General features: G+C 35.3%; 1 protein-coding gene across 1 annotated transcript; it reads left to right on the forward strand.

Annotated features, from left to right (window-relative positions):
- The first annotated feature begins 20,756 nt into the window (after positions 1–20,756).
- On the forward strand, positions 20,757–23,295 carry LOC131070260 (AP2/ERF and B3 domain-containing transcription factor RAV1). The gene is made up of 2 exons (XM_058005768.1): positions 20,757–21,635; positions 21,758–23,295. The coding sequence occupies exons 1-2, from the start codon at positions 21,588–21,590 to the stop codon at positions 23,120–23,122; spliced, it is 1,413 nt and encodes a 470-aa protein (XP_057861751.1). The 5' UTR covers positions 20,757–21,587; the 3' UTR covers positions 23,123–23,295.
- The last annotated feature ends 986 nt before the right edge of the window (positions 23,296–24,281 follow it).

Raw genomic sequence — 24,281 nt, forward strand, 5'->3', positions numbered from 1 at the left:
TTGAACCATTACATACAACTCCAAGTCATATGTGGAAGACCTTTTCTTAGCTTCATTTAACGTTTTTCAGAAGAAAGCTATAGGATGTCTCTTTTGGCTTAAAACTGCCCCTACTGCCCTTTGTCTTGCATCACATTCTACTATAAACAACTAATTGAAATCAGGCAATCTAAGGGTTGGCAACTCTGCTATCTTGGTTTTCAACATCTCAAAACCCTTATTGGCTTTCTCTATCCACTTAAAGTGAAATTTAATTCCTCCTTTAATAGTATTGATAATAGGAGCACAAACATGGCTAAAGTTTCTCACAAACTTCCTATAAAAAGATGTCATTCCATGAAAGATTCTAAATTCACTTATGCCCCTAGGGATAGGCCAATCAAGTATTTCTTCTACCTTACTTGGATCCATTTTTAAACATCCATGAGAAATAACAAAACCAAGGTATACCAACTCTGTTTTCAAATACTCACATTTTTCAAGGTTAATCTTGAGTTGAGCCTCCTTTAACTTCTTCAAAACCATCTCCAAATGCTTGAGGTGTTCCTCCTTTAACCTTCTATAGATCAAAATGTCATCAAGGTATACAATTACAAATCTACCAATAAACTCCACTAAGATTTCATTCATTATCCTTTGGAAGGTAATAGGTGTATTGGTGACACCAAATGGCATTACCAACCACTCATATAGGCCTACATTTGTTCTAAAGGTTGTCTTCCATCCATCTCTAGGTCGGATTTTGATCTGATGGTAACCAAACTTTAAGTCCACCTTGGTGAAGTAGCTTGCACCTCCTAGATTGTCTAATAGGTCCTCAATCCTTGGCATGGAAAACCAGTACCTTATGGTAATCTTGTTGATTTCTCTAGAGTCTGCGCACATTCTCCATTTGTCTCCCTTCTTAGGCACTAACATAGTAGGAACAACACATGGACTCAAACTCTTCTTAATAAACCCTTTGTCTAAGAGTTCTTGCACTTGTTTGTCGATCTCTTCATTTAGACTGGGTGTCATTTTGTAGGTAGCTTTTTTTTGTAGATTGGCCCCTGGTATTAAGTCTATTTGATGATTTACATCTCTCATTGGAGGAAAGGAATTAGGTAAGCCCTATCACTTCTACATATTGTTTGAGTAGTCCTTGCACCTCTTGAGGCACTTCACTCATTGGATCTGCCTTAGCTTCTTCACTATTTCAACACTATAGCATGGCCTTGATGTCCTTCTTGTTTCAACACTCACTCTTTTCCACTCATCAGCATCACACTTGAGCTTATTTGTTTTTCTTCTTTTGGTTTAGGTAGTGGATCCATTTGATACTTCTTCCCATTCTTGGTGATAAGATAGTTGTTCTTCTCCCCATCATGAGTAGCTTTCACTTCATACTACCATGGATGGCCCAACAGAAAATGATAAACATCCATAGGCAATATGTCACATAATAATCTATCCTTGTACTCACCAATTTCAAAATCCATCTATGCTTGTTCATCAACCAATACATGTTGACCTCGGTTGAGCCATGACACCTTGTAGAGTGTGAAGTGAGGTAATCTTTTTAGTTTAAGTTTGTCCACCATTTCAACTGAGACAATATTCTTAGTGGATCCTGAATCTACAATCACTTTACAAATCTTTCCATTTGACCTACAAGTGGTCGTAAACAATTTTTTCCTTTGTGGTGACTCTTGAGCTTGGGCTATCTTGAGCATTGTTCTCCTCATCATCAAATTTTCTCCCTTTGTCACTAGGCTTTCTTTTTTGATTGAAGAAGTTACACTCTGAGTGTCCTCCTCTTGCAACAATTGAGTTCTTCTTTCCCCCATGTATGAGCTTGTGGAGCTTGAGGCTTTCCTCAGGCACTTACTCAAGGTATGCCAAACTTGATTGCAATGATAACACCTACCAGTGAAGACTGTTAAATTCCTCTACCTGAGTTTCCAAAACTACCCCTAAAATTGCTCCTTCCTCTATAGGATCCTCTAAATGCTACTCTTTGAGAGTCTCCACTACCTTCTTTGCCTTGCTGCTCTTCACTTCTTGGTGATTTCTGCCCTCTACCAAAGTTCCCTCTACCTCTGAAATTATTTCCTCCCTTATGTTTCTAATTTTGCTCACTCCTCCTTTTTATCTTCTCAGATATGCTTAGGGCCAACTGAAAACACTTATGGACAATGTCTGGTGTGAGGATACTTATTTCATTTTGTATATTCTGTCTAAGGCCATTCATATACTTGGCCAACTTCTCCACCTCATTCTCATGCTTTCTATCCCTCAAACTAAGCTTCTGGAACTCTTCAGTGTATGCATTGACATCTAACTCCCTTTGTTTCAAATTTTGTAGTCTCTTATGAATTTGAACTTCATAATCTCCTAGAAGGAATTGTGCCTTCAGTCTTATCTTCATATGTTCCCATGAAGTTATCTTCTTTTTTCCCTCTTGTATCCTTTCTTGTTGCATCATATTCTACCAAACCAGTGTTGATCCTCTCATTCTTGATTTGGTCACATTACCTCTTTTCTCTTCTGCTACCTCTTTGTAATCTAAATGATTATTGAGAGCTTCTATCCAATTTAGCAACTCTTCTCCATTGAGGTTTCCTCCATATGTGGGTAATCCATCTAGATTGTCCTTAGAAATGGATTTGACTGCATCTAGGAATAACTTTTCGTCTTGAGGCATAGCTACTATTGTTGGTTCCTCTCCATCTTTCACTTCTTCATAAGTCTCATCACCCCATTTTGTCTTAACCTTTCCCTTCTCCTTCTTTACCTCTCTGGTTCCTCTGCATCCTTCAATCCTTCTATAATTTCTGCCACCATCTACCAGATGGCTTCTGGAGTCATTGCCTTTGGAGGAATTTAACTTGCTCCTGATTTTTCACAATCAGACATACACTAAATCTTTCAAAGAATGGCTCTGATACCATTATGATGCAGAGAGTCTTGGAGTCTTGTTTGTTTCACCTTCTTGAGTGACTTGTCCTACTCAACCCTACTACTACTCAGGTCCTTCCTATGGAATTTGGTAATGGTTCTGACAATGAGACCTCCAAGGTCTGAACCTTCTTGACTTTCCTCCTAGTTATAGCCAATGGTTTCTGGACAATCAACTCCTCCACTTGAGGTTGTCACCGCAGCTACTCACACTCACTTCTCTTGGGCTCCAACCACTCCTGCTAGAATCTTAACACACCAACTCTTCTTATGGTTTCCCAATGCATTAATAAGGTGTCTTCCTTGTGATTTTTGGTTTAAGACTCACGAAATCCATCACCATGTTCTCTCAAGCCTTCTAGGTCTCTACCATCACCTAAATAGGCCTAATTGCAGTAGCCCTCCTTAAGCAGTTTTTGGGGTTTAATTTGCAAAAGTCCCAAACAAGCCTAGGAATAAATCATGGATTAGGATACCTTTTCAAAAGCTATAGATAATACTAGAAAAGTGCATCTAGGTTATCCGTATAGATGTGGTTTCCAATGCTGCACTATTTTGTGGGGTTTTAGGCTTAACCGGTGGATTGACAAAATTGGTCTAGAACCTTTCACCAGTAAAAACTCCCACTCTAAAAACCTTGGGAACCTTCAGGGATACTCTGATTTGCTTTCCATGTGTAGGCCACTTGGGTCTGCATCAATCTCAAAGTGCTCATAAATCAAACTTTACTTACTGTCCTAACTCACCTACTCACAATGGTGAGCCTAGGCCTTCATTGTTTCTCCTCCTCCTGGACCTGCAACATCACACACCCTATTCCAAAACTATGTACAGAACCTAACCTAGCATTCTTAATAATTTCAACAAGTGCCATCAAAGAATGCCTAGGCTAGAGCCATTTCTTGCTCTTAAGCCCTACTTGCAAGGGTTTTGCTCCTAGTTGCAAAGAATGAGAGAAATCTTTACAACTTGGAACCATGAAACCTCCAAATCAACCTTATTGAAAGAAAATACAATGAACATACAAATATGGCAATGAGTTACACCATCTAGTCTATACTAGACTGTACAAGCAATGAAAACAAGACAAAAATATCAAAAAAAGGTAGAAAGAAGATTGCTTCACAAACCAAAAACTTTCTCTTGCATTTGCAATCCTCCAACCCATACAATTAAGTGAAATTTTTCTTATATCCACTTGTTTGAGTTGGTTCCACCAACTACCTAACACCCATAACCAAAAATGCAACTTTTGCAAGAAATTACAAAATGTTGCTCAACAACTTTTGACAACTTTTGCTCTAGGATGCAATTTAGCATTCTATTACATTCTAAGACTCTTGAAGGTCCTCAAACACCCTATAAGACCTAAACACAACTCAATCGACTCCTAGTTAATGAATACATTCACCTGGAGTATTTTTCCTGTGAACTACCTAAGCATCTCACTTCTCAGGTTAACAACATCCTGAGCACAATTGACTCAAACCAAAATTTGGACAACTCAACCATGGCTCTACTGAGTCCTCAATGGTTGGTCCATTATTACATCACACATTACATGCAAAACTAAAAGAAAATCAAATCTTACATTCTTGAAGTGCTAGGTACCTTGCACCAATAGTCATACAACAATCAAACACACCATAAGATCAACTCATCATAAATAATCATTAAATATGGCCAGTACATAAAAATGTCATCAAGTGTATGGTTAGTATAATTTATCAATATAGTACTGCATATAAAATCTATCAAGCATATGAACACATATAAGATCCATTAATGCTTATACTCATCAGACCACATGAACAATAATGATAGTACCATCATCCATATAAACCATCAAAATAGCATATATCCACATAAGTCATCAAAGTATCAGAGTTTACAATAATGCCTAACATCATAATGAGTATCTGCAATGTAAATAGATTTATGATCATAATCTAAAATATCATAAAATAGCATCTACGATATTTATAGAGTCATATGAAATCATCAGAGTATCATCAATATTTATAAATAAGTTTTATTGATGCATAGATCAAAGGATAAAATGAGGAGGAACACTACATTTAAGCAATTAAATACAGTCAAAACAATCTCCCAAAATTTCAGGAAAAAAACTAGGGACTGTGTTGAAGTTGCACATGGTCCTCCCAACTTTTTCAGAAAATTTTCAATGATGAAAGCAATGATGATTTGAGAGATAACCCCAAAAGATTGATTGATTTTACGATCTCTAGATAGGCAAAATTAAGGTTTGAATGTCGAAATAGGGCCCTATAAAGGTTTTGAAAAAGATAAGAATTTGAATTGCAATTTGAAATCGGTCAAACGTAATGGATAGGGCCACCTTAAATAATATGTAGAAAACTAAAATTGGTTGAAATTGATTGAAATTTAGACAAAATCTAATTAAATTTAAAAATTAGGCTTTTAGGACCTAACCACTGAATTTTGAAATTTTGAATTTTGGGAAAAGGAGCGAAATTAAAAATTTGAATTTTAGACAAGAAGACAATTTTGAAAAGAGTCACAAATCTAAAAATTAAATGTAAATCCAATTTTTACACAAGTTCAAGTTGATGTTTGAAAATTAAGGTTTTGACAATTAGCCACTTAATTTTGTAATTTTTATTTACAAATTGAACAAGACAATGAAAGAATTGAATTTGATAAGCAATAAAATTTTTAAATATAAGACAATAGATAGCAATTTTTGCAAAATACAAGTTCAATCTCAATTTTAATAACTAGGGTTTTGAATGAGGTAACCACTATTTTTTGTAAATTGCAAGAAAATTAAACTTGTAAATGAAAAATATGAAATAATTTTCAATGTAAGGCATGTAAGATGTCAGGTTCACCAAAATGTAATATGGTGAAAACTGATGAGGGGAGATCAAGTGGAAAGCTTTACTCCCCTCAAAAGAGGGATGAAAGTTTCACAAAGGATTCTTTTCAATTTTTCACACAAATTACATTAAAAGAGGAGTTGAATTCACTAGATCCAATCCCAATGCTAAGGGATTGAATACTAAGTGAATTGCAGTAAATTTGGAATGTATTAGGAAAGTAAATTAACCCTCTTTTTTAATAGACTAGTTGAATGAATAAAATTGAGACTAAGTGTGGAAATGACAAATAAGCAATTATATATTGAGATAGAGATGCACGATGAAGTTGTGTACCTAGAATTAGCATTAGAATGTCGAGATGAAGCTTCCCTGCGAATATGAGAAAAAGTTGCAGGGACCGTGTTGAAGTTGTACACGGTCCTCCGAAAAATCCACGCGCCAAAAAGGGTTTATTCATCTCTAGAAATGAAGCCTAAACCTGCAATTAAAGCTGCAGACTTGCAACCTACACACAAAAATTAGAGGAAAATGTTGTAGGGATTGGGGGTTTTCCTTCAGGTCAAACCCTGTTTTGGAATTAACCAAGTGATTGAAAAATCCTGCAAGCAAATGAAAGGAAATGTTTGAAGTAAAATCTACCTCAAGAAGGGGGATGCAATTGAAATGTTGACCAATTTTCTTGAAAGGATATGTGACATAGGACGTCTTGATTATTGATAGAAATATTCTCTTTAATGGTTGACTCCTTGACTTGAATGCAACACCTAGCCTTGAAAGGAGACTTGAAATGCAAAATGTTTGAATGAATGTTTGAATGCTTATGATTGATTGTACTTATCAACTTATGATCTACCTATTAAACTTATACAAATAAGAGAGGAAGTGATCCTTATATACTTGTTAATTAGGGGTGTTTAGATAATTTCCCACCTTAGGCCGACATACGGAAACTTTTCCCACTCAACAATTGGCTAGCTCAATGCAAGATAGGACCAAAGAGGCCCAAAATAGGGCTAGGACAGGGGCACCATGCCCTTGTCCTACCCTAATTTAGGATAGGCAACAGCTAAGAGACAATGTAGAATGATGGAAAATGCAAGTTGTTGATGGCATGAGCATGTTTTGGGTCTCCAATCAGGCTTAGGGATTGTCTGCCAATGCAAAGAGCCAAATACGGTCAAAAAATTGCAAGGGTTGCAATTTTATGATGCTACATATATTTGATAGGACACATATTACTTCTCAATATTTGTCAATTTTAGCTAACAATTTTAGCCAACTAGGTGCCAAGGGTCACACATTTTTGCAAAGAGAGAAGAGAAACCAAAGCCAAATGACACAATCACTGAAAGGAGGCAAATGTGCAACAACATTACTTGGAAATAAAAAGCAAGGAGGTACCCCTACTCCAACCTAGCCTACCACAAAAATTGACTCTAAACAAAACCATTAATTAGATATTTGAAATAAATCCCCTTCCTACCCAAAATCTCATGACATTTCCACTTACTAATAATGACTTTTGACTATGAAAGAGTGTTATTGCTTCTTTTTCAAATTTATTTTCATGTTAAAAAATGAACATGACAAAATTGATCTGGAAATATCTTTGTTGAAAATGATACCAATAGGGCATCCTCTTAAAGGTGTTTGACTCATGTACTTGTAACTAAATTTCATTCTTTTCACATCTCATTTTTTAACATGACTTGAAATTTTAGTTTCTTTCAAAGACTTAGGGATGAGGTCCCTTTTTCATTTCTCATTGTCTTTTCCTAAATTGATTTCGTATGCTCCTCAACTACCACCATGGCGATAAAGACCACATTTTTGCACATTTACTAAATGAATTGATTGAGATCAATTTCAGTCTTGTAAATCAATTGCACACGTGTCTGTTGAGATAATCTTGGAATTACTTATCCATGTCATTGATGTCAAATTTGGTGCTTCAGATTGGTCTTGATTGATATGCGATTGATATGAGATGTTGTATATGCAAATTGATATGTAAGAGGTTATATATGTTGAGTTACAACATAATGGAAGATAGGTATGTATGTTACAGATTACAAATCCTTGTTGATGTTCCTATCCCATTATTTGAGATGATTATTACTCCAAAATCATGAGGACATGATTATATGGATATGAGAGATTTTGGTGTTGGTTGTGATATTTATTCATGTGCTTCAAAAGTTGTTCTCCAAATGTCATAGCTCATTTGTATGTTCGGATATGTTGTGGTGAGCAGATTATTGTGCTTTGATTTCCTCTAGCTTCAGTGGTAGTTTGTTCTTCACATCTTGAATCGTGTGATGCTGAATTGGATCGTGATTAGTAAAATCGAGAACCTTTGCTCCTAGATATGTTCTGGTTGTTCCATTTTGTGCTACGGTAATTCCAACATTATGGTAGCATGTTGTTTTGGTGCTTCATAGATGTGTTCTTTTGGTGCTGAGTTATATTATCTTAAGAGTTAACCCTCTTCATGGTTTTTCCCTCTTTAGGTTTTCCAGATAAAAATATATAGTGTCTCTTTTGTGGCTATGTTTTTAAGGACAATTAAGATTAAATTAAGATCAACATTTTATCTGTTTCAATTTTAGAATTTGAGTAGAATATTGATTCACCCCCCTCTCATTACTTTGCTTTGTTCAATAGTGTCTTGGCATACAAGTTTAGTTTTTATATTTTGTCACTTTTGAGATATTTAATAAAATTAACCTCCTTGTGTAAAAACTTGGGCTAGAAAGGATCGAATGATAGATTATCCATGTCCAAAATCCATACTTTAGTAATCACATAAGAAGTACTCATTGTTGAATTCATAAAATTAGATTTCCTTGCAAACACATTATGCGATATTCATCCATGGTGACTATTTTTATGAAATGAAAAAGTTTTGATTTAGTTAGCATCAAAAGTGTGTCAAAACAACCCATTGTGAACACTCTAAGCAATATGAACTCCTTAAAACGAAATTCCAATTGTTGAATTTCTTTCCCTCACCTTCTGGAATTTTTTAATTGCAACAAAAATATTGAGCCTTCTACCATTTTATAGATTTCAAGATTGTTAATAACTTTAAGAAAGACAATTGTTCAAGCCTTTGTTGGGGATTCTAAACCCTTAAGTAACTCCCAAAATTCATCTCTTTTCCTTTTATTCAATTTATTAAGATTTGTATACACCTCAAAATGGTTGAAAATAATTAATTAAATAAGCAATTATTTAATTAATCCTCCTTAATTTAATTTAATTCATTAGCAGTTTGATTAAATTCTCCCTTTCATCTACTTATTAATAAATCTAAGGATTTATTTAATAGGTTCATTTTAATAATCCCCTTTGATTAATTAATCTGAATCAATTAATCCTCCCCCCATTTTAATCAATTCTTCTAATCCCCTAATTAATCAAAACAAATCAATTTATGAGTTGTTGAAAATTAATTAGTCCTTTCTTATTATTTGAATTTTTAAATTCAAATTACCCACATGCCTCCTAACTTCTAACCACCTAACCTAACCATCCCTCTATCCTAACCCATTCCACCTAACCTTGGGTTTACCTAACCCTATCCTATCTTGCACATTCTAAACTCCTTATCCTAACCTCCTATGGTGTGGATACTCTTCCCTTGAGACACATGGCACTTTGGACACATGTCTCCTCTCTTGGACACTTTCCCTTTGATGAGCAAGGCTCCTTGACACTTGTCACCACAGATATGACAAGTTTCCCTTCCTCCAACCTCTTCTCTAACCTCCTCCAGTTTCACCCTTGATATCTTCAGACTCAATCTTGACCGTTGGTTCCTGCCACCTCACCCTTGGCTTTGGAAATCCTATAAATATCCCCCATTTTGGAGCACAAAGGATCCCATCTCATTACCCATTTAGGAATTGTTACTATAGGCATATCATTTGTGAATTGTAATACGGAATTGCATTAAATTAATTTAATCATTTTATGGCATGATTGTTGAATCATGTAGCTTAATCAATCTCTTTTCTAGCTTAATTGGATCATCATCATAGATTAATCATGCATATCATAAGCTTAATTACTCTGTTGGATCAATCTAGCATAATCAGTATCATCTAGCTTGCATATCATTATCATTTCAAATCCTCCATCTAGGTGTAGTCAAGTCACTGGGATTGCTTATCCAAATCTGATAGTAAATCCATACTCGCATCTCTTAGGAGGTGTTAGGTCGCTTTTTCAGGGTTCATCTCTCATTTTCTTCTTATTTGCTAACCATCCTTGTAATGATCTATTGAGTGTTTGTGTTGCAACTGTCTCATTTGAGCTCCTTTGTGCCCTCATACGAGCAGGTGAGAATTATCATACCATTAGGTGAGAATCGTTGTATGAAATCCTGCTTCTATGTTTTCAAAATAGATTGCATTTTAGGGTTTTCATGCTTCAATTTGATTATTATGAATGCTAACCCTGGCCTGTTTGTGAGTTTTTCGATAGCCTACTAGTTTTTGTAGGATGATTGTCAAAGATTACGCTTGTCAAAGCTTCATTTCATTCAAACATCATGACTACTAATGTATCTGTTTTGCAGGTTGCCTAGGAGGACTCAACCAAACTTTGTGTCTTGTTTAAGTTTTCTAGCCACACTTATTTTGCTAATAGAAATGAACAAACATGTCTTATGTGTTTTGATGATAGGAGAGTATGCTCTGACCTTTCTTAGGTGATCAAAAATCCAGACTCATCTTTTGTTTTCAATAGTGTATATCTTTAGCGAGCCTGCCCTCTCGAGGAGCCTATAAGGCTAGTGAGAGGGGAATGACCCAAGTGGTAACGGCTAACGCCAAATACTCCAACCCACTTGAAAATAAATATAATTTGATGAAAATCAAGTCAACGACAATTCTTGAGAATAGCTCTTATGTGTACCTTCAGGTATATCAAACCTTGGTTTTCAAGGTTGGGAGACCTCTTAATTGTGTTTATACCCCGACATGCCAAAGAGATCCCTTACTAGTTTCGATTAAAATTAGAATTTACCTGATTCACCTCCGAAAGGGGGATAGTTTTTGTGCAAGAGAGATAGTAACTCTCCCAAGACACTTGCCATATCATGCCCCCATTAGCATTTAGATTCGGATAATACGACATTGAGAATCCATTGTGTGAGACTCGGCGACCGTATTCTGATTAGCTATTGAGTGTGTACCTAAGTTTGCAAGCAAAGGTTTTCTCTCTCAACCAACTTCCTTAGGTTTTAGCATGTTGTGCTTGAGGTCACTTATCATATCATGTGTTTGTTGTGTCTTCATCCCTAAAAAAAAAATTAGACATCTAAAAAATGGAAAACAGAAGCAAAACATCAAACTTCATTAATCAAAAATCTTTCCAAAGACTTTTTTTGTCTTTGTTCTGTCCTCAGTCATATGAGTTTGTTAGTTTGTCATATGAAGCATCTAATTTATTGTCTGGTCCAGTGATAATTGTCATACCAGTCATCTTAGTAGAGAAATTTATGTCATCTTTTATCATCTTGTCCAGTGGGAATTATCGTACGAGTCAGTTTAGAAGAGAATTTTGTGTCATCTTTTGTCGTCTGGTTCTGTGAGAAAGATTGTATGAGTTTATGTCTTCTATCATGTGAGATTTATGTTTTGTCATATAAGCCTATCTAAATTGTCGTTCAGGGTTATATAAGGTGTCGTACAAATTTATGTCTCTGTCTGTCCTGAACTATCTTCTTGCATGTCTTTTTTAGACTTGTCATATTTGCTTGGTCAGTTTACAATGATCATAAACACCTGATATTTGTCATCTTTGTGCTTAGATTATCTTCTTGGTTTGCTTGGTCAAGTTATCATCTATCAAATCAGATTCTAAGAATAGACACCTCAATATTTTCAATTATTTGCATTCAACAAGTTCAAGATCTAAACATCTCAAAGTGCATTATCACCCTCTTTGATAAAATGATCACTCAAAACATAGTTTATCATTGGGATCTATCATCCTCTATCATGAAACTACAATGTTTGGTCAGAATAACCTTGTCCCATATCATAGGATATATCGTTCCTATTGGACTTGGTTTTATCAAAATCATCATCATTACACTCCAAAATCAAAGATGGAAAAACTTGCAAACTTTTAAACACTTGAATCATCTGTTTGTGATATATTACTTTACCACATTTACATTGACAGTTGATCACTTATCAAAACAACTTTTAGACAATCAAATCCTAGCATAATTTTTAACACACGTGCATGCTCGTTTGAACTAGAGCACAAAGATTGAAGATCACTGAAATGGAAATTGAAACATTTGAAATAGATGTTGGTCATAGCAACATGGCATACCAAAGAAAAATACAAGAAGAATACATAACAAGTCAACGTATCAGAGAAATCAAACAAGTCCAAAATCAAAATCCAACTATGTCAAAACCTCACAAGATTCAAATATATCTCCAAAGAAAGGTGGCTCTTTTATGCAACTCTTAAAGATATCCCTAAAGGATTTTGCTAAAGAAGATCAAAATCACGCACCAATGTCTAGCAAAGGCTCATCCCCCCATAAGCAAATTGACTCTCTAAAGGCATCTTTTCCTAAACCTCTTGAAAGCTTGCAAGAACCTTCCATAGCATCGTCACCAAATAAAACACACAAAGATGAAGTTCCCCAAGGGATATCCATAATGGCCATCAAACCTTTTTCAGAGGATCATATTCAAAGTCCATCTCCTTCATATCTAAGCATTGATTCCTTGCAACATCCCCATAATGCTTCCTTGTAAATTGAAGTCGTCATTCATAGAACGCTTGTTAAACGTGTCCTAATAGATAGGGGAGTTGGCTTAAACATTTTCTCATTGAGTCTTGTCTGTGGTCTAGGTTATTCAGAAGATGTAGTTGATCCCCTGAAAAAGAGGACATTCAAAGCATATGATGAAGAAGAGTGTTCCTCTAAAGGAATTATGATGTTACACATCAAAGTGGGACCTTTGCAGAAAGAAACAGCATGCCAAGTTCTAGACTTGGACTTACCATACAACATACTCTTGAGAAGACCATGGATACATGACATACAGGTTATTCCATCAACATGTCATTAGTGCTTGAAATTTCCCTACAATGGGTAGGAAATCACAATCTCAGCAGACTCAAATCCATTGTAGTGTTGTAGTAATCTTAAATTAGGTCAAGAGGTCATTGTTCCACATAACAGAGAGGTAGCATCTTCAAGCACACAATCCAACGAACAATCATTTGCATCAATTTTGTCAAGCATAGAAAAAAAATGTAGTTAAGAGATCGAGGGAATGGATAATATTTTCTATCATGGAAAAACAAACAAGAGCAACCTGAAATTGAAAGGGATGAAGAAAATGTAGGTGTTGATATAGTTCAAATCTATGCAGAACAAACGTTAGGAACTAGCCTACTTGAATCAGAATCACATTTGGTTGACTTGGACTTAATTGAGGACGATTAGGAGCTACTTGCAAAAGGTCATTCTGACAAGAGTATAATTCTAGACATCGAAATACATATTGAAAGCTCTGACATCTCCATCGTGAACCTAATATTATTGAAACTATTCAATATGAGGATCCTTTACCCTTAATCCATCCTGAACCTATGGACTGGGAAATTGAAAGACATGCCATATCCTTATATATAAATGAAATCAAACCCACAACAACTTTCACCAAGGATTTTGCTAACGTATCTTCCAATCAAGTGGGTGCCAAATCTCCCCATCGCAAAAAGGAAAATAAAGAAAATAATATTAGGTCTAATGCTAAAAACCATTTCTTGGTAACATTATATCAGGAAAAAGTAAAAAGAAAGGATGCATCTAACGCTGAAAACCTCCTCGAGGCACAAGAAGATGGGAGATTTGACACTTTACCTACACACTATCAAGAGAGGTCATCTCTCCTAATGGAACCAATAGAGCTAGTTACCATTGGAAAAATTGATCTACATCCTGAAATCTGTCTACCAGAACACGAAGTGTAGCAATATTTTGAACCCTTCAAAAGATGCCAAAACAATAATTTTACGAAGTCATATGCAGACATTCCAGGGTTAGATCCATTTCTTATAATACATCACCCAAATATCAGTCTAGGAGTAGGCATTAATAGTGGAACACAACATCGATCGGGAGCAGTTATTCTATTCATCATGCCACAAGGTCAAGCCAATTCCAAAAGCATACAAATTAAGTTTCCATGTACCAACAATACAGCAGAATGTGAAGCTTTGGTTACAAGTATCAAAATGGCTATAGAATGGAAATTACACAACTTCAAGTCTTTGGAGACTCTCAGCTCGTCATCAATCGAATCAATGACGATTATCAAATAAACGATGAAAAGATAATGCATTATAAAAAGATGGTTGATGATATCAAAAAATACATTGTAGAAATAACTTTTCTGCAGATTCCAAGGAATGACAACAAAGCAATAGATGCCATGGAAACACTTTTTTCTCTCCTTCAAACAAACGAAAATCAATTGCGTTATGAATTCCTGGTGGAAGAGTTGTTTTACCCTGCTCATAATTGTCGTGATTCCTAAACTATTTGTCACCTTGTTTGGCATGATTCCTCGCGCTATGGCCAAACTTACACATACTTGAAAGATAATATCCTCCCTCCTGACTTATCAAAAGAGAAAACTTATTTGCCAATCCTCCCATTATACTCTCATCGCGGATACCCTTTTTAAACACGATCTGGACGATACTCTTTTAAGATGTCTCAAACAAGAAGAATCTGAGAAGGCCTTAAATGAAGTCCATAACGACATTTATGGCACTCATTCAAGTGGTCTTACCCTTTTGAAAAAACTAATACACTTAAGCTATTATTGGCCAACTATGGAACAAGATTCTTTTCAAATAGCTAAACATGCAAACAATGTTAGATCCATGAAAATTTGATTCATGCACCAGCACAAGAACTTCATGCTTTGGCAACATCTTGACCTTTCTGCCAATGGGGTCTTGATCTAGTAGGAAAGATAAATCCTTCTTCATCCAATGGTCACAAATTCATCCTTGTAGCTACAAAATATTTTACAGAATGGATTGAGGTGGTACCTCTCATCAATATCACAAGAAAACAAATTGTTACATTTATTTTGAACTACATCATCTATCGCTATCAAATACCCATGACCATTATCACTGATAATGGGCGACTGTTCAAGAATCAGGATGTCCAAGAACTATGTAAGAAATTCAAGATCCAACACAGATTTTCCACACCCTACTATCCATAAGGGAATGGGCCAGTAGAGGCATCAAACAAAACCATTCTAAAAATCCTCAAAAAGATAGTGAATGATGTTGGCAGAGATTGGCATATTCAATTGAACCCTGCTCTATGGGCCTACTATACCAGTATCTATACACCAACAAGTGCCACACCTTTCTCTCTTGTCTATGGATCAGAAGCAATACTACCAATAGAAGTCAAGATACCTTCTCTACAAGTATCATTAAAAGGTCTTATCTCAGATGAAGAACAACAAGTATCTAGATTGCAGGAGTTAGAATTAATCCATGAACAAAGATAAAATGCCTTTGATCATTTAAAGGTATATCAGCAAAGAATGTGCCACAATTATAATCGTAAGGTCAAACTAAGAACATTTCAAGTTGGGGAACTAGTACTCAAAGAAAATCCATGCAACTAGGCAGATCGAGAAAAGAAGGGAAGTTTGAACCAAACTGGTTAGGTTTGTTTGTGGTCACAACATTATTTGGGTCAAGAGCATATCAGCTACCAACACAAGATGGGGATCAGCTCGAGGAAACCATCAATAGCATACATCTGAAGAAGTTTTATTCTGAAAAAGAAATCCAAAAAAGGTGAAAAAGCAGAAAAATCCAAAAAAAGTAAAAAAATAGAAAATACAAAAAAAAAAATCAAATATGAGAAAAAGTGCAATAAAAACAACTAGTGAAAACATAGCAAATAGGCGCTAGCTATCTGCTAGCTCTTCCATCTATTGGTTTATGCATCCTTCCACTTGTATTCATTTTCCATCAGCGTTGTTCATATCCATAACAAAGCATTTCTACATACACAGGCATCCTAGGTGGCTTCTCACCATGGTTTAGATCATTGGGTATATCATAATGACTTTGTTTCTACGCTTCAGGTAAAATCCTACACCTAGCTGGGGGCAATTTTTTTATATCATTTTGAGCTTAATCAAATAGGGAGAACAATAGTCAGGGAACTCTTATGAAGTGAAAATTTGAGACACATCCAACGTTGAACACGAGATCAAATTGTAAACCATCAAACTATCAAATGTCAGTCTAAGCACTTCACACACTTTTCAATGGATGGTATCTTTTGGATAGTGATTTTAGCATGATTGTTCAACTTTTCTATCTTTATTTTTTCTATCATGATTTTTGAGTGACTCCAGGATGTCTTTGACTAGAGGAACAAGGAAGGAATGTGATATTTTTCTTGTTTGTTGTCTATAAATTAATCATTAATATGTGAAAATTTGTCTGAGGACATGGTCATCAGAGTATTATCGAAGACATTTCTGATTTGCATATTGAAATGGTTAATACTGTCTGGTTTATGCAAGCAACACTCAGGTCATCTTGGTTCAATTATACCTTGATGTTTGTGCTAACTTGCAATATCAAAATTCAAGAAAGTAGTGCTCAGGTCATCATGATTTAATTATACCATCGATGTTTGCACTCACTTCCCACATTTTAAAAATCTCAATGATGACAAAACACAATAACCCAGTGACTGGTCTGGTCATAGCTTTTTATTTCATTTTGGCATTTACATTTAGCTTGCATTTCATTCTTGCATGAGATCCCACATGCTCATTTTATCCAAGGTTAAATCTATTGCAAGAATCATCAAGGTATCATCATAAGTGTATACGCAATCAGACCGATGACTCATCTCTCTCTAGATATTGTAGACCCGATGCAAATTTTATGTTACCCCCTCAACAGAATCAACATCATCATATCTGAATCTTCCTACAAGTTGATAATCTATTGCAAGAATCATCAAGGTATCATCATAAGTGTATATGCAATCAGACCGATGACTCATCTCTCTCCAAATATTGTAGACCTGATGCAAATTTTATGTTACCCCCTCAACAGAATCAAAATCAACATATCAGAATTTTATGTTCTTTACCCAATTAACCTTATCAATTCTATCAATCGATCACATCTAAATCAATTCTATCATGTCTTATATAGGATGTATCTTTCCTTAAACCACACATTCTGATGAAGTCTTATACAGGATATATTGTTCTTGAAACCAGATGCTTTTATCATCTTTGTCTTATACAGGAGGTATAATTCCTGAAACAAGACTAAATCTCGATCTTATCAATCTAATAAATCAAGCTATATCAATCATCATGAACCACATCACCATGACCATAGAACTCCCACTTTCATCAATCAAAGTTGTAGAAATCGAATCATATCTAATCTGGATATCAATTTCACAAAAATTCGCACACTCCAAAGGTCAATTATCTCAATTGATCTCCTGAGGGGGCATCATCATACCACAATTTATCAATCAATGTCTGGGGCATCCTATCGAACCAATATCATCATCAAAATGAGATTATTCTTTGAATCAATGCGTCATCACACCTCACTTCAAAGAGGGGCAAAATGTATACACCTAAAAATGGTCTGAAGATAATTAATTAAATAAGCAATTATTTAATTAGTCCTCCTTCTTAATTTAATTGAATTCATTAGCAGTTTGATTGAATTCTCCCTTTCATCTACTTATTAATAAATCTAGGGATTTATTTAAGAGGTTCATTTCAATAATCCCCTTTGATTAATTAATTTGAATTAATTAATCCTCCCCCCATTTTAATCAATTCTTCCAATCCCCTAATTAATTAAAACAAATAAATTTATGAGTTGTTCAAAATTAATTAGTCTTTTCTTATTATTTGAATTTTTAAATTCAAATTACCCACATGCCTCCTAACTTCTAGCCACCTAACCTAACCATCCCTCTAACCTAACCCATTCCACCTAACCTTGGGTTTGCCTAACCCTATCCTATCTTAAGCATTCTAACCTCCTTATCCTAGCCTCCTATGGTGTGGATATTATTCCCTTGAGACACGTGGCACTTTGGCCACATGTCTCCTCTCTTGGACACTTTCCCTTTTATGAGGAAGGCTCCTTGACACTTGTCACCATAGATGATGAGAAGCATCCCTTCCTCCAACCTCTTCTCCAATCTCACCCCTAGACTTGGAAATTCTATAAATATCCCCCATTTTGGAGCACAAAAGATCGCATCTCATTATTCGTTTAGGCATTGTTACTATAGGCATATCATTTGAGCATTGTTATAGGCAATTGCATCAATTTATTTTGATCATTTTCTAGAATAATTGTTGAATCATGTAGCTTAATAAATCTCTTTTCTAGCTTAATTACATCATCATCATAGCTTAATCATGCATATCATTAGCTTAATTAGTCTATTGGATCAATCTAGCATAATCAGTCTCATCTACCTTGCATATCATTATCATTTAAAATCCTCCATCTAAGTGTAGTCAAGTCACTGGGATTGCTTATCTAGATCTGATATCAAATCTATACTCGCATCTCTTAGGAGGTGATAGGTCACTTTCTCATGGTTCATCTCTCATTTGATTCTTATTTGCTAACCATGCTTGTAATGATGTATTGAGTGGTTGTGTTGCAGCTGCAGGTATCACACATCATAGGCACAACAAGATTTTAAGTGGAAAAAATAAAATCATTAGTTATCTAGGGGATCCTCGAACTGACCCCACCTTTGAGCATTAGATTTAGTTACATTTTTCTAATCAACCAAGATCTCTATTGAAAACTCTATTAATGAATTTTCAGAGTTTCTTGTCCCCTTACGAACAATATAAATACTTGGTAAAATGAACTTGTTTATATTTTAAGATAAAACAAATAAATCAAAGCTTCTACACCATATGGAAACTCATCAGAGTTTTAAGATGGAAATTAAACCATTTGGTTTTTCCCTAGTTCTTGGAACTATCCACTTTCCTAAAAAAATTTATCAAAGATTTCAATTAAAACTAGAGTCTATCAGGGGTACTTGGGGTTTCATGAAATTGCATAATTAATAGTAAGGAGATTAGCACGTTTGACTTGGCATAAATTAATCAATTTTTCCTCAATTTTCAAAAAAATTAATAATGGATATCCATTAATCCATTTAACTAGATGACCTCTTATTTTGCCTAAAATTTTAACCTAGGAATAACATTCTAAAGTAAACATGAAACCAACTTGGAACACACCAAAACTAAACAAGAAGAGAAAATTGATCCTAAATTTTTATCTTGGTTGATGTTGATTACTCATGTACCTAGATGCTTCTTAATCAATTTATAACAAACATACTTACAACTATATTTGAAATGTCATGATACTTGGACTTCACACTACTTCAAATACTTTTATAAAATTATTGAGCCTTGAGTAATATTTGCCCTTTAAGAATATTAAATATACCATATAATTTAAAACTACTTAAATTTGAATTTTAGTTCTGTTTTACATTATTTATACTTAAATAAAAATATAAAAAATATCAATGTGTAATTATAGCCAACATTCAAAAATTTGGTGCCAATAACAAGATTGCTATTATAAAAAAATTGTGTTCATATAAATATAGATAAAATTTTAAATTCTTATGAATTTTTTCTGGATAGCTTTAAAATTTTAAATGTTAATAGAGATTTTTGGACATGTAACTGATATCATTGGATTTTAGAGTAATTCCCATCATAGTCTATGTAGAGTGTCACTAGACATGGGTGAGATGTAGATTCTTTTTAGAGATTATTTTCCCTTGAAGTCTTACCAATCTAATGAGTAGCTTCATCCACTTAAAACTATATTTTATCTATAAACCTACATAATTTTAGGATGCTTATAGCAATTACTAGAACATATTTGAGATTCTCACTTTGAATTGCGTATTTTTTATATAAATTACATATAATTACTAATTTATGACATGTCTTAGTACTACTTTTTATCTTATTCTAACACTTTTCATACAATTTATGACTTACAAATGCTAGAACTATGGCCAGCATAATTGAATGAACTATGTGTATAAGGTTAACATTATATATTATATTAAATTATATATACATTAGTAATATTTATTTTATATATTAGTAAGGTTTAATTTTATATAAAGGTTATTATTATTTAAAATTTGATTAGAAAAGAGAAATGATTGTAATCATATCTACATGATTTAAGGAAATATATAATGATTAGTAGCATGATGCTAAAGTGTCATTTCTTTTTCAACTATTTCAAAATTATACTTGTAATGGAATATATGTATGAATAAAGAGTGTTCTAATATGAATGTAACTTGATATTTCTTTTATATATTATTTAAAAATAATATGATTATTATTATTTAAAATAATGAATAGAAGAGAGAATTGAATCTAATTACGTTTTTATATATTCGGAAAAATTATATTGATTACTAGAACATTATGATAGAGTGTCTTTTCTTCTTCAACTACTTTAAATTATCATTGCAATATATAAATAAAAAATATTCTAATTTAAATATGATATGATATTTTTCCTATAAATTTAAAAAATAAATCTAATCATATGTACATGATTTAAGAGGCCAACAACACTAAGATAGACTATTGTCACACTAGAACCCATGTTTCCCTTTTAAGAGATAATTATTCGAAAGGAAAAGTTCTATGTTCATTTTCCTAATTTGGGGAATTCATGGAAACAAGTCTGAACACGTTTCTACAAATCGTTTTTGCCCTTGTTACTTTTCTAAATGACACATATTGAAAGGGAGCATAAATGGCAACAACGAATATGGAATTCGGAAAACGAGCACGAAGTCTATAATATAACAACATAAGTTCGACAGGTTTGCGTTCGAAACAATGAGTGTCCATCCCTCCTGGACTGTTTCCAGATTATGTCGCGATTACCTCGGTATCGCTCTCCGCAAATGTGAAAAGATTAAAATGAGAAAGACCGCAGTGGAAACACAAATAGGTTTCAACGATTATATGTGGGGATGTGCAATTATATATTCAGATATAACTCTTAAGTTAATATAAGTTCTAGTTATTTAAACTTTTATTCGAGGTTTGAGGTGCCATTTACATTAGACTATAGTGCTTATGTCAGGTAAGAACAGTCAAACGGTAATGTATGGCGGAAGCGTCCATTTGGGTCCAATTACTCTGCAAGCTCATCTCAACAAACAGCCCTTGCAGTGGTATTCGAAAGCTGTAAACAGTTTTGAACTTATTGTATTTGACAGCATCTAAAGGAGGGATTAAAATATGATCCGATGAATAGAAAGCTATTTTCGTTGTTTATAATCTATTAAGATGGAAGGTGTGATTCTCGTGCATGCGTTTCCTGAATCATGGGCTGACTGTTCTTGGGCATTGACCCACCACACAGTCATAAAATATAGGCAATATACTTCGCTTAATCCACAGGGTGGGCGAGTTTCATGCCTTGAAGATGGGAGGATATATAATAAAAAGTCTTTCATAGACTATTCGTCTTCCCTGTTTCCCAATACCAGGCACTATATTCACAGCTGAATGAAGCCCTGCCTCCCTTTTATAGCAATCCAGTTTGAGTTTTGGCGAGCGACACATGTACGCTTGTTGAGCGACACGTAAAACAAATAGCCGAGAAATTATGTCACCAGACATATTAGCTGCTCCTACTGTGGATTCGATTCTCACGGTAAGTTAAAGGTTATCTATTATGTTCTCTGCTTGAAAAATTTTAATTTCAGACAAGATGAAATCCAACCCACTCATACCCATTTCGTAATAAATTGACCCAGAGATTCTGTGTTTTTTCAGGGATGGCAGGGAAATGGGGGTTCAGGTCTGGACGTTGGGCTGAGCTTAGGCGGCTGTTTTACCATTCTGGAGCGCGGGATCTCACTTGATTCCTCCTTACCTAGGCCAGATCTACAAAACCAAAAGGGCGCCAGAGAGGATTCGATTTCCACATTTTCTATTACAAATGGCAACCGAGAGATTCCTTCCCCGGACCTGAAACACAGGGCCAATGGAATCTACGACCTAACGACGGACTCTGGTAACAGCAGCGAAAACCGGAGTGTTGTGGATGAAGTGTGTAAGAAAACTGGGGCATGGAAAATGCCGACGTCCCAATACAAAGGCGTTGTGCCGCAGCCCAACGGGAGGTGGGGGGCGCAGATATACGAGAAGCACCAGCGGGTATGGTTGGGCACATTCAACCGTGAAGAAGAAGCCGCCAGGGCCTACGATATTGCCGCCATAAAGTTTCGAGGACGCACCGCCATAGCAAACTTCGCCTCTGCGGAGACCACCGACACGGACGAGACCGTTTTCCTCTGCCGCCACTCAAAATCTGAGATCGTCGACATGCTCAGAAAGCACACCTACAACGAAGAGCTTCTCCAGTCCAAGAAAAACAGCAATGGAAAATCCCATAAATCCTTCAATCCCGACGGCTCCGAAAAGGCTGCAGGGGAGGAGCGGGCTAAATACGCAAGAGAGCACCTGTTCGACAAGGCCGTGACCCCGAGCGATGTGGGAAAACTGAATCGGCTTGTGATTCCGAAGCACCATGCCCAGCGATGCTTCCCTCTCGATTTGGCCTCCCGTGAAAAGGGCCTTCTCTTAACATTCGAGGATACAGCAGGCAAAACGTGGAGGTTTAGGTACTCATACTGGAACAGCAGCCAGAGTTATGTGCTCACTAAGGGCTGGAGCGGCTACGTTAAGGCAACCCAACTTCAGGCAGGGGATATTGTGACCTTCGAACGTAGCACAGGTGGGTCAAGACAGTTGTTCGTCAGATTCCGACCGAGGCCCTGCAATGCCCTAACGAAGGCACGTAAACCCACTTCGCCCGTTTGCCTTTCCTTCGCCCAGCCGTTCATTAGCCAGTGGGCGCCGGTGTTCATCTCGTCCCTTGCAGATCAGAGACCATCTGTCATCTCTGAGGCCACATCTGATAGTTTAAATGCTTACAGATCGTACCCATCAATCAAATCAGCTCCATATTCCGGAAACCATTTGATGGTGGAGCTTTCGGACCTGCCAGAAGAAGAATTGGCTTCTTCATCGCCTCCTCCTCCTCGCAATGTTATGGTTTTTGGAGTAAACCTTAGCCGGTCCTCCTCTTACGTTAATCTCCTCCATTCGAGGAAGCGAAAGGCTGAAGACCATTGAGGGAGCCATTAGGGTTTTATGTGCGGTGAAATCACAGCCATTAGCGGCTGTAAGATTCTTTACCATTACCTCTGTATCATTTATTTTTGAAGGGAATAAGGTAGTTCCATATTTTAGTTGTCTCAGCAGAATTGTCTATACTGAATTTTCGGTTGTCCATCTTCGAACTGTTTCTCTTCATTTATGGTAAATGGTATCTCTGTGGTTCATCTTCTTTCAGATGAGAGCAAAATGAATGGTGAGAAAGCGATGTGCAGCACCTTTCTCCTGCTTGTTTAACAGCTTAGATAATTGTTTCTACAACTGTTCGTTTTGAGAATCAATTGATCTTTTATACAGTACTGGTTAAGAAACTGATCAGATTATGTCTTCTTTTTAAGTTTTAGATATTTAACAAAGCAAAAGATAACCAAGATTATGTCTTTCCAATTGTACGATACATGTCCATCATATCCTACATGGTTAGTGTACATATGGAGGCACCTAATTCTGTTATGAAAGATCTGTGCATAGCTTATCTCCTTGAGGATTTGAACTTTTGACTGCACCTTGAGCAAACAAAAGAAAATTCAGAAAATTTGTGTTAATCTACCCCGTGTAGCTTTGTTAATTTTCTTCAACAATTATTGTCTCTTATATTTAATGTAGAGAAACATTAACCATTGTATAATGGTTAAAAGAGTTGTTATCTAAACAATTATTTAGCTGATTTGCTGTTCTCAAATTTCCACAATTCATGAGTCTATCACTATTGCTTTCAGATTTTCTTGGTGATTTCCAATCATATTTCATCTAAATTTTTCATTGAAATGATAGTTTAAATCTTGGAAATTTAGCTCATTCAATGTTCTCAAATTTCTACAATTCACGAGTCTATCCCTGTTGTTTCCTGATTTAATTTTGTGCAATTTAAAAAATAACATTTCATATAAATTTTTTATTCAAATGATAATTTAAATTTTAAAAATTTAGCTCATTCCACTGTTGTTTTGACATTTAATTTAACACTATTTCAAATCATACTTTATATTAAATTTTCATTGAAATGATAATATAAATCTTGTCATCAATATATGTTTAGGTGCAACTAAGCATTCAGATTACAATGTAATAGAAATTGGAGAATTCATTTTCACATCTTGACTAAATCAACATGGCA

The sequence above is a fragment of the Cryptomeria japonica genome, chromosome 1 (genome assembly GCF_030272615.1).
Source record: "Cryptomeria japonica chromosome 1, Sugi_1.0, whole genome shotgun sequence".
Lineage (NCBI taxonomy): Eukaryota > Viridiplantae > Streptophyta > Pinopsida > Cupressales > Cupressaceae > Cryptomeria > Cryptomeria japonica.

Excerpts from the sequence above, each read along its gene's own strand:
- LOC131070260 (XM_058005768.1), top strand. The coding sequence starts at position 21,588 with ATGTCACCAGACATATTAGCTGCTCCTACTGTGGATTCGATTCTCACG. Across the intron at positions 21,636-21,757 it reads CTGTGGATTCGATTCTCACG|GGATGGCAGGGAAATGGGGG; the intron begins GTAAGTTAAAGG and ends GTGTTTTTTCAG.